We start from the raw sequence: 15,842 nt of genomic DNA, 5'->3' as shown, positions 1-15,842 counted from the left end.
GTCATGGAAGACCGCCTTTCTGTTGGCTGTTACGTTTGCCAAGCGTGTGAGCGAGCTCCACGCCCTTTCAGTCAGTCCTACGTGCCTTCGGTGGAAGGCGGACGGCTCAGGAGTGACCCTGTGGCCAAATGTCGCTTTCCTGCCAAAGGTGTTACCCCCTGGCCATGTCAATCAGGCCATAGAGTTGGCAGCATACCATCCTCCCCCGTTTGAGTCCCGGCTGGAGGAGCGGGCTAATTTGCTGTGCCCAGTCCGGGCATTGTGGCTGTACCTTCAGGCAACACAGAGCTTTCGATGCTCTGAGCAGTTGTTTGTGTGCTACAGGGGGGCGCACAAGGGCCGTGCCCTGTCGAAGCAATGACTCTCCCACTGGATTGTTGAAGCAATCAAACAGGCTTATGACGTGGTAGGTAGACCTGCCCCTTCAGGCGTTGTCTGTCATTCCACCAGGGGTGTGGCCACTTCCTGGGCGGCAATGAGAGGGGTACCATTGTCGGAGATCTGTGCAGCGGCATCCTGGACGGTGCTGTGCACCTTCTCGAGATTCTATCTGAATTGAATTGAATTGAATTGAAATTGAATTTATTACATTTGAAATGGCCAAAATTATTATATTATTGGCAGTTATTACGTTATTGGCCGTTATTACGTTTTTGGTTGTAACACCCCTTGACTAGCAAATCAGATTTAAACGGAAATGACCATGGCAAACTTACTAGCTACTGTACACTCTATCATCGCATTGGTCTGAATTTGGCTTGTGTTTGACTGTATTATATTTTCATTATTAGCCATCTTATTTTCGATCCTTCTTGACTTCTTTCAGATGTGAACTGGGTTCAGTTCAGAACTCGAAACTAGAACGATCCATGATTTTTGGTTGTTTTTTTTTCCTTTTGTTTTTGTGCGACTTCACAGTTTTGCACCGCCTGCAGTTATGCGGATGTATTACGCTTTGCGCATGAGCAGAACGTACGCCTTAGTCTGCGTCTGGTTGGTGCGTTCGGGAGAATTTTTTTGACCAACTCTATCTAGTCTTGTCCTGTAGCTGTAGCTATGACTACTTAATAATAATAATAATGACTTGGTTTTAGATAGCGTCCTTCAAGGCACCCAGAGCTTTACAGAGATCATTATTCATTTATACACATTCTCACTGGTGGTGGTAAGCTACGTTTTTTAGCCACAGCTGCCCTGGGGCAGACTGAGGGAAGCGTGGCTGCCATATCGCGCCAAACGGCCCCTCCGACCACCACCAACATTCATACACATTCAAACACATTCACACGGGGCAAGGTGGGAAAGGTGTCTTGCCCAAGGACACTCCGACAGCAAACTGGGACGGAGCGGGATTCAAACCGCCGACCTTTTGATCATTGGACGACCCGCTCTACCACCTGAGCTACTGCCACACTTATTATAGGATTTACTAAACACAAACAATTTAAGTTTGGTTTTAAAGGTGGAGATGGTGTCAGCCTCCTTAACCCAAACTGGTTTGTTCCATAGTAACGGTTCCTGATGGCAGAAGGCCCATCCTCCAAATCTACATTTAGATCTTTTAGGAACTACGAGTAAACCTGCACTCTGAGAACGGAGAGCTCTGTTAGGAACATGAGGTGCTATGAGATCACGCAAATATCATGGATCTAAGCCGTAATAGAATTTGGAATTGGATTCTGAATTTTACGGGGAGCCAACGGAGGGAGGCTGACAAAAGACTTGCCTGCTGTGTCTTTTAACTGGCACACGTATACATGAACACATTTCCCCCATTTTAGCCTCCCTCCACTGGCTGCCCATACAGTCTAGGATTCATTTTAAAATGATTTTATTTGCTTTTAAATCCTTGAATGGTCTTGCCCCGCCGTACCTCTCTGAGCTTCTACACCCTTATTCACCCAGTCGCTCTCTCAGATCAGCTGATCTACTGTAGTACTGTAGTACTATAGTACTACAGTAGATCAGCTGCTCCTGAGACCCTGAAACTAAGAGGAAGCTCAGAGGGGACGGCGCCTTTGCTGTTGCAGCTCCAAAACTATGGAACAACCTGCCTCAGCAAATTAAACAGGCCTCCTCTCTGTCTGTTTTTAAATCTCTTCTCAAAACCCACCTCTTCTCCTTGGCTTTTAACACCTAGCAATACAGTTGAGTTTATTTTATCCTTTTATTCTTTATTTAAGTGCTTTATTTATAAAGTTGACTTGACTTGACTTTTAATTATGATGCGGGGTACAGGCCTGTCTCTCAAAACAACACTGGACTGTTTCTCCTGTTTCCTGGCCCTGCTGTCGCCAATGGTTGCATGGATACCAAACCATAGTTTGTTGCAATGTTGTCTACTACCATGACTGCTGTGGCTCCAGGTGAGTTTGTATCTGCATCTGCATCATGCCTGGAAATTGCTGCCTTGTTATCACAAGGCATTTTTAGATTGGATCCCGCTAAAATTGCTTGATGATGAACGCGTGTTTAAAGCACTTGACAATGTAAACCCAAGGCGTGTTATTTGTCACCTCGGGCCTAAAGGCGTGTTGAGAGGGAGGGTGAGTCGGGAGGCATTATCAGCAAAACATAATGTAACCTGTGTGGGTGTGTAGAATGACGTATTGTCCCTACATCGGCAGGGTAATATCAGACAGGTGTCATTTTAAAAATGACAATGGGTGAACATCGGGATTGGCATTTCTAGGCCGAGTTTTGGTTCTTGCAAACCCCAGTTTGCTATTTTTGCGTCCATCCTTTATGGTTCCAGACATATGGGACCAGCTCTATACCCTCCGCAGGGTGCTCGAGGGTTCATGGGAATTTGCCCAACCAGTCTACATGTGCTTTGTGGATCTGGAGAAGGCATTTGACCGTGTCCCTCGTGCCATTCTGTGGGGGGTGCTGAGTGAGTATGGAGTCCGGGGCCCTCTACTAAGGGCTGTCCGGTCTCTGTATGATCGAAGCAGGAGTCTGGTTCGCATTGCCGGCAGTAAGTCAGACTTGTTCCCGGTGCATGTTGGACTCCGGCAGGGCTGCCCTGTCACCGGTCCTGTTCATAATTTTTATGGACAGGATTTCTAGGCGCAGCCAGGGGCCGGAGGGGATCCGGTTTGGGAACCTCAGGATTTCATCTCTGCTTTTTGCAGATGATGTTGTCCTGTTGGCTTCATCAGACCGGGACCTCCAGCATGTGCTGGGGCGGTTTGCGGCCGAGTGCGACGCGGCAGGGATGAGAATCAGCACCTCCAAGACCGAGGCCATGGTTCTCGACCGGAAAAGGGTGGCATGCCTTCTCCGGGTGGGTGGAGAAGTCCTGCCTCAGGTGGAGGAGTTCAAGTATCTCGGGATCTTGTTCACGAGTGAGGGAACAATGGAGCGTGAGATTGACAGGCGGATCGGTGCAGCGTCCGCAGTAATGCGGTCGATGTACTGGACCGTCGTGGTAAAGAGGGAGCTGAGTCGAAAGGCGAAGCTCTCGATTTACCGGTCAATCTACGCCCCTACCCTCACCTATGGTCATGAACTTTGGGTAGTGACCGAAAGGACAAGATCGCGGATACAAGCGGCCGAGATGAGTTTCCTCCGCAGGGTGGCTGGACGCTCCCTTAGAGATAGGGTGAGGAGTTCGGTCACCCGGGAGGAGCTCGGAGTCGAGCCGCTACTCCTCCACATTGAGAGGAGTCAGCTGAGGTGGCTTGGGCATCTGTACCGGATGCCTCCTGGACGCCTCCCTAGGGAGGTGTTCCAGGCATGTCCCACCGGGAGGAGACCCCGGGGAAGACCCAGGACACGCTGGAGAGACTATGTCTCTCGGCTGGCCTGGGAACGCCTCGGACTCCCCCCGGAAGAGCTGGAGGAGGTGTCTGGGGTGAGGGAAGTCTGGGCATCCCTGCTGAGGCTGCTGCCCCCGCGACCCGGTAACGGATAAAGCGGGAGAAGATGACTGACTGACATGATGACTGATGACCTTTATGGTTCCAGACATACGCCGCATGGGTATGGGTAAGGGTATGGGTCCTCGGCTCCAAGGCTGAGTAGCTCGTAGATCTCTTCGTCTTGGAAATATAGATCCTACTTTTGACTTCCTGCTGCTGCTGTTACTCTCATCAGCTGTTTCCTTATTTTAATAAATAAATACATAAAAAAAAACAACCTTCCCTTGGTTGGTTGTACTCGGGTTACGTGACAAATCCCTCCCACAGGGGGCACGGTGGCGCAGCTGGTAGTGCAGCCGTCTCACAGCAAGAAGGTCCTGGGTTCGATTCCCGCCGGGACGCTGTGGGTGCTGAAGTGCGTGTTAGTTCCCCCATGACTTCGGCGCCCACACCATGGGCTGGGTTGGCGAAAGGGCCTTTCTGTGTGGAGTTTGCATGTTCTCCCCGTGTTCCCTTGGGCAGCTCACATTAGCTTCCCTCACAAAAACATGCACACAGTCCTGGGCTATACATGCCCCCTCTGGCCAACCGGGGCGCCAGATGGGGTGGGGAGGATCTGGCCGGAATAACGTGATCCTTCCACGCGCTACGTCCGGCCGAGAAGCCCCACCCTGTCTGGTGAAAAGATGCGGCCTGCTCACTCCTCAGGTTAAGGAGGAGACCTGAGCTCAGTGCAGGGCCCTCCCGGGGTTGGTAGAGGATGGCAATGCCCAGGACTGTCACTTAGGTAGGAGCATGGGGTGGTAAAAATGGGAAAAAAACCGGGATAAAAATATTTATAAAAAAAAAACAAATCCCTCCCACAACCCTCCACCCCCTGTTTACATTAGACCTGACCTGAGTAAGACTACCCTCGGAGGTCAGTTATTTGCGGGGCAGCTCGACATGCCCCCAGTTGGTCACTAAAAGGGGAACATGACACGCTAGAAACGTGCGTTAAATGCAGGGTATTTGCCAGTGTAAAAGGGGCTACAGATTACTAAAGGTTGCTCTCTTGCTACAATCCAGTACACTCCGTTTTTACTTTCGATCGCAAGATAAGTACAGTGACTGCGTTTACATGCACTCAATAACTCTTTTAAAACCCGAATATTGGCAATAACCCGAATTTGCACGGCCATGTAAACACCAATAACCCCTTTGAATAACCTGAATTTGCTCATATTGGGGTTTTTAAAAACCTGAATATGACCCCTGGGTTACTCCCTTTAAAACCCGAATATTGGGTCATGTAAACGCCAAACGGAATATCCCCATCAAACGGAACATGAATTTATTTTCTGTGCATGCTCTGTTCACAAGGGAATCCTGGTCTTTTGAGTCCAGGAAGTTCTTATAAACACGGAGAATTGCGTCATCACGTTCTCCATGCGTCGCTGGTTTGATCCAGATATCCCGAATGATTATTTACCATGTATACAGGGATAACCCTGTTAGCTCACGCATGTAAACGGAATATTCCGAATGTTTCAGTAACCGGAATATTAGCAATAACCCGAATTTTGACTGCATGTAAACGTAGTCAGTGTCCAAGATGATTATGTCTAGATGCACTCGACTTATTGCTCCACTATCTCTGCGTCACACACTGGTCACTGGCCAGACAAGGGTCACTAAGGAATAGTCTGGATGAAACAGAGACTCTGTGACCTGCACTGGTGGCCTGGCATGGATGTTTAATTCACACCACAAATCAAAAAATGCCAAATATACCAGTCATACCCAGCTGCAGCTGGCACCATTTTCTTCTCAGCCATGGGAGAACCTGGCTATTTATATGGTCGGGTGTTCAAAACTGCTTCCTGGGACTGGAAATATGCAATCACACTGACTGAATATCATAGTAAATGGCCTAAATTGCTTTCACTGCAATTATTATGTCTGACACTGTAATAACTTTTCAGCAGCTTTGGGAATCCTCACAGCATAGTGACAAATAACAGGAATCAATTCACTTCCATGGAGTTTGCGTAATTTCTCAGATCCAGAGACCTACGTGTATCATCCACGTGCGAATGGCGCTATTGAGCGATTTCACTGTGTGCTTAAAAGATATATTCCTTGAGAGGAAACTTTGGAAATCTGTCCACCTTAAAGCTAATGTTGTACTGCTTGTAGTACTCTGTCTTGTGCTACTAATCTCGTCCCGGCAGTTGCTGGTGCCAGACTCAAAAGCATTTACATCTGTATCATTTGGTGGCTGTGCCACAATGAGGGGGAGGGCTGGGACAGAATTCAAGCTCAAATAGTTGTTGAAACCGAATTTTTAGTTAAATTACATTCTCAGAACTAAAGTAATGTTACTTCTTAAAACCTAAAATATGAAATTAAAAATGGTTAGGAAAAACTGTTCTAAAGAAAGGGCATTTATAGTCAGAGGGCAAAAGGGCAGGTGCTTGAGCATCATCTGGAGTCTATCGGTGTACATTCCTGCGGTGAAGAATTTCACTGAGATTAAAAAATATGAGAATTAGGGAAAATGTTTCCTACCTTGAGTCCCATTTATTTTGAGTTGGTTGATCTGCTCAGTGATGTCATTTTCCTCAATGGTCTCTGTGCGAGGGACTGACATAGAAAAACGCCTCTTAAAATTCTTCATCTTGTTCATAGTGTTGAGGAAAAGACTGGCAGAATGAGAAAAGAGGATAACTTCATTAAATCCTTTGCTACTATTTTCTTTTAAGAGAAACTTTAAATGGAAAGGTTATTTGGAATATAACATTTTCTAAAACAAATTATACTGTTGCCAATGAAGTTAGAATAACACTTTAGAAAACCATTTCTCATTCAATGATTGTAAATTAAAAGAAGAATAAAAATAATAATAAAAAAAAAATGATTCCATCTTTATGGGCAATAGTGTGAATAAAGCATCAGTAAAAAAAACAAACAAACAACAACAACAACAAAACAGTGTTAACACTCCAAATAACCTGTCTACATGAAACTGATTATTACAGTCTCTCTGAAGGCCACATCTTCACAGCCATCCCTACCAGTTACAATGGGGCAAAAAAGTATTTCGTCAGCCACCAATTGTGCAAGTTCTCCCACTTAAAAAGATGAGAGGCCTGTAATTTTTATCATAAGTTCACTTCAACTATGAGAGACAGAATGGGGGGAAAGAATCCAGGAAATCACATTGTAGGATTTTTACTGAATTAATTGGTAAATTCCTTGAAAAAATAAGTATTTGGTCACCTACAAACAAGCAAGATTTCTGGCTTTCACAGACCTGTAACTTCTTCTTTAAGAGGCTCCTCTGTCCTCCACTCGTTACCTGTATTAATGGCATCTGTTTTAACTCATCAGTATAAAATACACCTTTCCACAACCTCAAACAGTCACACTCCAAACTCCACTATGGCCAAGACCAAAGAGCTGTCAAAGGATGTGAGAAACTAAACTGTAGACCTGCACCAGCTGGGAAGACTGAATCTGCAATAGGTAACAGCTTGGTGTGAAGAAATCAACTGTGGGAGCAATTATTAGAAAATGGAAGACAAGACCACTGGTAATCTCCCTCGATCTGGCATAGAGACGCAAGATCTCACCCGTGGGCTAAAAATAATCACAAGAACAGTGAGTAAAAATCCCAGAACTACACGGAGGACCTAGTGAAGGACCTGCAGAGAGCTGGGACCAGAGTAACAAAGGTACCATCAGTAACACACTACACCACCAGGGACTCAGATCCTGCAGGGCCAGACATTCCCCCTACTTAAGCCAGTAAATGTCCAGGGGCCTCATTTATAAAGCTTGCTTGCGCACAAAACAGGGCTTGAAAGATGCACAAGCCACCTTCTACGCAAAGGTTGGGATTAAAAACAAAAAACTAACCGAAAAATGTGCGTATCCCTACGGCAACCCTGACCCTCCCGTAGGAACATGCTTAAGATATGGGGAACTGGCGACGCAGGCTGTGAGGTGGTGAAATGAAGCAAGAATTCATGTCATACTCTTAATAATGTCATCACATATCAGACTTATAATATAATAGCGCTGATCGTGTCCCTCTGTGTTTGAAACACAGCGTCAGTCAGGACTCTGGTGCTGCTGCAGCCGCAGTGCAGGACACGCCGGGAACCTCCTCTTCACCCACCGCGACAACCATAGAGTGACTGAGGACAGAACAAACGAGGGGCTCCGTAGAGCGTTTAGGGGCTCTACGGAGCCCCTAAAGGGACACAGATTTTTTTATATATATAATGAGTTTTACGCGCGTGTGAAACCTTATTAAATTAAATTATGGTTCCGCCTAAATTATGGCCTAAATTATAAAATTTATATTGTTATAATTATAAAATTATGGTCTAAATTATGGTTCCGCGTTAAAACGGCGCAGAGCCTACGCCGTAGGGTATGCAGCGACGCACACCTACGCCGTAGGCTCTGCGTTGGTGTGACGCGGGACCATAATTAAGTGAGCCCCTGGTAGATCTTGTCGATCCTTATCGCCCGTCTAGATCCCTTTTTAATTCTCTCTTCAGCGACTAGGTTTAGGAACATCTGCACCTCAGAGTTGGATCATGAAACAGACTTTTGCACTGCCGTTGCCTGTCGAATAAAATATGCAAAATGCCGCGAGTCGCTCGCTGATTTCTGCCTCCTGACTCAAGACGTCTGACGGCCCCGCCCCCCGACCAATCGGTAGTGGAGTGTGATGACGACAGATACAGCCCCACTCAGCCCTCTGTAAAAATAGTTCTCATGTAAACAAAACGTGTGAGTCTGTTCCAAGTCGTAGTTTGTGGCTCCACCTAGTGGCTACAACTGCAACGTGCTGTTTATGTACATTCACGCAAATGCGTGAATCTGAAATGAGCATTTGAAAACAGTACCATCTGTACCTTCAAAGTGCTGCAAAGAAGAACCTTATGCCCTGACAGAAGAAAACTGAACTGAGGCTAGAAAAAAAAGGGGAAAATAATGATATCTGAAACTGAATCACTGCCTTAAAAAGAGACTTGTACTAAAACACGCATGATTGCTCTTTGTACTTTTTAACTGAATGTCAACTTTGTTTTGTTGAACCAAAATGAAGCTTTTAGATGATAGTTAATTTTTTAATTCAATTCACATGACCACATTGACATGAGCGGAGCCTGGACCAAGAGCTGTGCTGTATGTTCTGTCAGGTAGGGTCTGATTTTCCTAATGTTGTAAAGAGCAATGCAACAAGACTGGAAAACCGAGGCAACATGGTATTTAAAGGTCAGCTGGCTGTTTAAAATTTCAAATCAATTTTATTGATATAGCGTCTATTACAACACAAGTTGTCTGATGTGGAAAAACCCATCAAATGCGCTGTTCTTTCCAACTAGGTGAATAACTGGACTGAAACTGAGTGTCTAAGTTAACAAGAATAAGACTTGAGAAATGATCTAGATTTCAGTAGAATTGCATGCAAAAGGGTCAGAACATACACCAGGCTTCTCAATGCAGAATGACAACATTTTAAAGGAAGCATACTGATTTTAAGGAACAAAAGGATGATTCATTCTTACGATTCGAGTAGACAAAAACATCTTTAAGGTCAGTGTTAATTTTTTTTGAGCAGGCTCCCAGTCTGTACATTTGACTGTTATTTCGCTACTCTCAGCAGTTTGGGTTTAATCAAGTTGAATTTTCCATCACATTGTCTCTATGCTCGATTTACCGGTCAATCTACGCACCTACCCTCACCTATGGTCATGAACTTTGGGTAGTGACCGAAAGGACAAGATCGCGGATACAAGCGGCCGAGATGAGTTTCCTCCGCAGGGTGGCTGGACGCTCCCTTAGAGATAGGGTGAGGAGTTCGGTCACCCGGGAGGAGCTCGGAGTCGAGCCGCTGCTCCTTCAACATTGAGAGGAGTCAGCTGAGGTGGCTTGGGCATCTGTACTGGATGCCTCCTGGACGCCTCCCTAGGGAGGTGTTCCACGCATGTCCCTCCGGGAGGAGACCCCAGGGAAGACCCAGGACACTCTAGAGAGACTATGTCTCTCGGCTGGCCTGGGAACGCCTTGGACTCCCCTCGGAAGAGCTGGAGGAAGTGTCTGGGGTGAAGGAAGTCTGGGCATCCCTGCTGAGCCTGCTGAGCCTGCTGCCCCTGCGACCCGGGAACGGATAAAGCGGAAGAAGATGAGTGAGTGAGTGAGTGACATTCAATGCCATGGCAGAACACTGCTACCTTTAAACTGTAGTGCACCACTGCTGGTTTCAAAAACAGAAATTCAAATGACTAGAATTAATACCTAATAAATCTATCCCATCAACTCCTTAGGGTTAACCAACAAAGTCTGATTGGCTCAAGCAAAAGCAAAAATAGTTTAGTCACATTACATCACTTCCCAGCAAACATTGGAGGTCTGGGTGACGTGCAGATCTAGTCTATATTTGGTCGGTCCGTTGAAGACCATTTCTAGACGTCCATACAACGTGCAATACTTTGACGTCTAAATATGAACGTCCATACGACGTCAATATGCAGTTCAATATCTGACCTCTGTTTCACTGTTTTCCCTAACAGTTGTACTGGCTCATAATTTATACGTTTGTAACACTCAAAAGTAGGGATGGGTACCGAAACCCGGTTCCAATTTTGGAACCGGAACCGAAATCCCAAAATTCGAGATTCGTTTAAAAATGCGCATTTCGAATCTTTATTTCGAATCCTGGCAGGTTTTTCTCTCTCTCTCTCTCTCTCTCTCTCTCTCTCTCTCTCTCTCTCTCTCTCTCTCTCTCTCTCTCTCTCTCTCTCTCTCTCTCTCTCTCTCTCTCTCTCTCTCTCTCTCTCTCTCTCTCTCTCTCTCTCTCTCTCTCTCTCTCTCTCTCTCTCTCTCTCTCTCTCTCTCCCCCCCCGCCCCCCGCGCGCGCTCTGAGTATTACGTGACATCCGCGGCTGCGCAGTGTACTGTTCAGACAAATTCAAACAAAATGGAGGGAGGCGGTGGAAAATCAAAACGGTCTAAAGTGTGGTTATAGTGTGGTTATATTAGATATACAAGATTTATAGTGAAGGGGTTAAACCCCTTTGCTACTGTTGAATCTGCTCTGATTAAATTGAGAATAATTTGATCAACAAACTAGTGTAACCGAACACCATGTTCAGGCATAAGGGTGTCCATCAGTGCACGTGGCACCAGGACACCCTAGGCCGGAGGTCAATAATCGACTTCGTTGTCGTTTCATCTGACCTTCGGCCGCATGTCTTGGACACTCGGGTGAAGAGAGGGGCTGAGCTGTCAACTGATCACCACCTGGTGGTGAGTTGGATGCGCTGGCGGAGGGAGAGGTTGGACAGACCAGCAGACCCAAACGGATTGTGAGGGTCTGTTGGGAACGTCTGGCTGAGCCCTCTGTCAGGGACATCTTCAACTCCCACCTCCGGGAGAGCTTCTCTCGGATCCCGGGGGAGGCGGGGGACATCGAGTCCGAGTGGACCATGTTCTCTGCCTCCATTGTCGGCGCGGCGGCTCGAAGCTGTGGACGCAAGGTCTCCGGTGCCTGTCGTGGCGGCAATCCTAGAACCCGGTGGTGGACACCGGAAGTACAGGATGCCGTCAGACTGAAGAAGGAGTCCTACCGGGCTATGTTGGCCGGTGGGACTCCTGACGCAGTAGATAGGTACCGGCAGGCCAAGCGGGCCGCGGCTCGGGCAGTCTTCGAGGCAAAAACTCGGGTCTGGGAGGAGTTCGGGGAGGCCATGGAGGAGGACTTTCGGTCGGCCTCGAGGAAATTCTGGAGGACCGTTCGGCGCCTCAGAAGGGGGAAGCAGTACTCTGCCGGCACCATTTATGGTGCTGGTGGGGAGCTGTTGACCTCGACTGGGGACATTGTCGGACGGTGGAAGGTTCGTAAGCTCCTCGGTGGCAGGGCACCGGGGGTGGATGAGATTCGCCCTGAGTACCTCAAGTCTCTGGATGTCGTAGGGCTGTCTTGGTTGACACGCCTCTGCGACATTGCATGGAGGAAGGGGACAGTACCGCTGGGGTGGCAAACCGGGGTGGTGGTCCCTCTGTTTAAAAAGGGGGACCGGAGAGTGTGTTCCAACTACAGGGGGATCACACTTCTCAGCCTCCCGGGGAAAGTCTACGCCAGGGTACTGGAGAGGAGATTACGGCCGATAGTCGAACCTCGGATTCAGGAGGAACAATGCGGTTTTCGTCCCGGTCGTGGAACACTGGACCAGCTCTATACCCTCCGCAGGGTGCTCGAGGGTTCATGGGAATTTGCCCAACCAGTCTACATGTGCTTTGTGGATCTGGAGAAGGCATTTGACCGTGTCCCTCGTGCCATTCTGTGGGGGGTGCTGAGTGGACGCCTCCCTAGGGAGGTGTTCCAGGCATGTCCCACCGGGAGGAGACCCCGGGGAAGACCCAGGACACGCTGGAGAGACTATGTCTGTCGGCTGGCCTGGGAACGCCTCGGACTCCCCCCGGAAGAGCTGGAGGAAGTGTCTGGGGTGAGGGAAGTCTGGGCATCCCTGCTGCGGCTGCTACCCCCGCGACCCGGTAACGGATAAAGCGGGAGAAGATGAGTGAGTGAGTGAAACTAGTGTAGTGTGAATTAAGATTAATTAATTAATTAATTAATTAATTAATTAATCAATTAATTAATTCATATCCTGTACACATCAACCTTTTGTGCCTCAACTGAAAAGAGCTCCACCTGCGGCCAAGTCCTACCAATCTTGCAAAAGCTGAAGAACCATTTCACAGTCCGAGATGGAGATTCACTGTTTGTCTCCTGTCTAAAGAAGACAATTTGGACTGATCTATTAAAGCGATATCAGGTAAAAATCAATGTCACTGAGACAAATTCATCATGTATTTTTTATTACTCTAATTAAATCTAAATTACATGTTCATATTTTTCAGACAGACCAGGTGAAAAACTTCCTTGGAGAAGCAACTGCCATGGACCCTCGCTCTAAGCATACGCTAGAGGAAGAGGATGCTGAGGAAGATAAGACAGTGTGGAACCGGATCAATGAGAAAATCCTTGCTGCACATGATCCTGCAGAAACAGAACAGGTAATGTCAATTGAATGAATTTAGATTTGTACACATACTGATTTCCTGCACATGTTCTGTATTACTTATTTGTTTCCGACTGTCTGATTACACTTACCTGCTGCAGCTGACAGAGCCTGGTGTCTTCGGCAAGGAGGGACGCAAGCAGACTGACGAGCCAAGAGGGGAGGAGAGCGAGGAATCGGAGGATGAGACTGTTTCAGTGAGTACACTTCAATAAACATTAAACGTTCCTTTAATCATACTTTATTTAAAAATATGCTGCTGATTGGGTAACGTACTGCGTCCCGCATCGCGTCACTTCCTGGTGTTGCGGTCTGTTGCTGCTGCACGGCGTGCAGGCACAGATCTCTCCCGACTTTTTTGTCTTAAACTTAGACTGTTTTCTGGTAAAATAGCACTATATCTTGTACATTACTGTCTTTATTTCAACACTCGCTCATTTTCTCTTCCGTAACTTTCACTGTCACCAATCACCAATACATTTTCTGTCCGTTAGCCTCCGTTAGCATCTTAGCATGGCCTCTCCGTCTCCCACCGTTTCACCTCTTTGCTGCTCAGTGTGTGAAATGTTTAGCTATTCCTCTGCCTCCTTTAGTGAAGACGATAAGTGCTTAAAATGTAGTTTATTTACAGGGCTGGAGGCGAGGCTCAGTCAGTTAGAGGTCCGGTTCTGCCAATTTGACCATAGTCCGATAGCCTCCTCAGCTAACCAGGCTAAGCTAGCGGCGGACCGGCCCATAGCAGCTGAGGGTAGCCGCTCCCCTGCAGCTCCCGAGCAGCCGGCCAGTCAGGACCGGTGGGTGACGGTTCGGAAGAAGCGTAGTCTTAAAGGGCTCACGGAACACCACCACCCGCTTCATGTGTCTAACCGATTTTCCCCACTCAGCGACACACCCGTTGAGAAACCGACCCTGGTGATTGGCGACTCCATAGTCAGACATGTGAAGCCGACTCCAGAGACCATAGTTAGGTGTATCCCGGGGGCCAGAGCGGGCAACATAGAAGCAAATTTGAAGCTACTGACAAAGGGTAATCGTAAATATGGTAAAGTTATCATCCATGTCGGAGCTAACGACTCCCGTCTTCGCCAGTCGGAAGTAACCAGAATGAATATTGTCTCGTGTGTAACTACGCCAAAACCATGTCGGACTCCGTAGGTTTCTCTGGCCCCCTCCCCAATCTGACCAGCGATGACATGTTTAGTCGCATGCTCTCGCTCCGTCGCTGGTTGTATCGGTGGTGTTCAGAAAATGACGTGGCCTTTATTGACAATTGGGAAACGTTCTGGGGAAAGCCCGGTCTGATTAGAAGAGACGGCATTCATCCCACCCGGGATGGTGCTGCTCTTGTCTCTAGTAATTTGGCCTGTTTCATTAGACCCTCTCCCTGACATCGCAGGGTCCAGGCCAGGATGCAGAGCTGTAGTTTAACACACTTCTCTGCTGCTTCTCGAGGACCAACGCCTGCCAACAAAACTATAAGATTACATGATGTAACTGGTAACTCTAACCAGGTGCCTAGCAAAATAGAAGTAGTTGCAGTTCTCCGCCCTCCCCGTTCACCAGGTGCGGCGTTATAGAGGCGTTAACCAAAATAATCTTGTAAAAATTAAAACCAATGCACATTTGGTACCAATAAGAGACCGAAAAATTAGATGCGGACTACTAAATATACGATCGTTAAGCTCCAAGTCTCTGTTAGTAAATGATATAATTACAGAAAGCAGGAGTGATGTTTTCTGCTTAACAGAAACATGGTTACAGGATGAAGAGTATGTTAGTTTGAATGAATCAACTCCGCCCGGCTACTTTCCTAGAAACACGGGCCGAGGCGGAGGAGTCGCAGCCATTTATAACTCCAGTCTCCAAACAAAAATTGAACCTAAGTGCAATTATAATACGTTTGAAAGCCTCACGCTTAGTCTGAAATTTCCGAGCTGGAAATCAGAGAAGCCAGTTGTGTTAGTGGTAGTGTATCGGAGTTTTTGTCTGAATTTTCAGATTTCCTTTCTGGATTATTGATCAGTACAGATAAATTCATCATAGTGGGTGATTTTAATATTCATATGGATGTTGAAAGCGATAATCTTAAATTAGCTTTCAATTCTCTTCTAGAATCAATGGGTATCTCACAAAAAGTGGACGGGCCGACGCATTGTTTTGATCATACTCTCTGTGTTGCCCTTAAGGCAATTGTTTTTCTTAAATAAATAATTTCATGGGTTTAAGATATGGTACAAGGCTAAAACTGTTGTAATCTCATTAAGAAGTGTTTTACATAAATATTTAATGTTTATTTGTGCTTTTGGTTAAAAAACGTAGCGAAATAATACCACTTCCGGTTTTCCCGCGTCACTTCCGGTCCGGCGTTCTCGTCGTAAACAAGATGGCGGGCGTAACGGTCGTGTGTCAAATCTGTTTCATCCACCTTGAAGTATTAACAAGGCAATATCGTAAGTTATGAAAAGTGTTTATTCGATGTTTTAAGCAACTATATTTTTGTATTAGTTTGGAGAGATGCGAAGTTTATGCACTTTATTTTGCGATCGTATCAGCTCATGTTCTCAATGCACTGTACTGTATTGTTGCAGTTTTCACCATCTGAAGAGGGAAATTAAAGCCTCAATAACACGTCCCACGTGGTCCCGGTCCTTCTTTGGTGGTTTAACTCGGTGTCATATCGATGACGCTACAGTGAAAAGGCAGCATTTGATGCTTCATCATGGATAAAATGGCAGCCAGCAACAAGTCGGAGAAAGCTTCAACGTCCGGCACATCTTCATCACTGAGCAGCGTCGCCCGTGCTCGAGCCAAAGCAGAGGCAGCGAAGGTGAGGGCTTCATATGCAAGTAAGGAAGTACAGCTAAAAGTGGAAAAAACAAGAATTGATGCAGAGCTT

The 15,842-nt window shown here is 46.8% G+C and overlaps 1 protein-coding gene across 4 annotated transcripts in view; it reads right to left on the bottom strand.

The window, feature by feature from the left end:
* The window catches only part of cdk18 (cyclin dependent kinase 18), a 164,582-nt gene that overhangs the window by 129,317 nt on the left and 19,423 nt on the right, over positions 1–15,842 (bottom strand). For 2 of the 4 annotated variants that reach the window (XM_061728181.1, XM_061728184.1), the window contains exon 2: positions 6,414–6,547. In XM_061728181.1, coding sequence (XP_061584165.1) covers positions 6,414–6,531 — 118 coding nt within the window. In that variant the 5' untranslated portion in view covers positions 6,532–6,547. Of the gene's footprint in view, positions 1–6,413; positions 6,548–15,842 lie in introns of those variants that run through there. The other 2 variants (XM_061728183.1, XM_061728185.1) reach the window with 2 other exon arrangements.

This window comes from Cololabis saira, chromosome 8 (assembly GCF_033807715.1).
Source record: "Cololabis saira isolate AMF1-May2022 chromosome 8, fColSai1.1, whole genome shotgun sequence".
In the NCBI taxonomy this organism is placed as follows: domain Eukaryota; kingdom Metazoa; phylum Chordata; class Actinopteri; order Beloniformes; family Belonidae; genus Cololabis; species Cololabis saira.
This window is presented reverse-complemented; position numbering and strand designations above follow the sequence as displayed.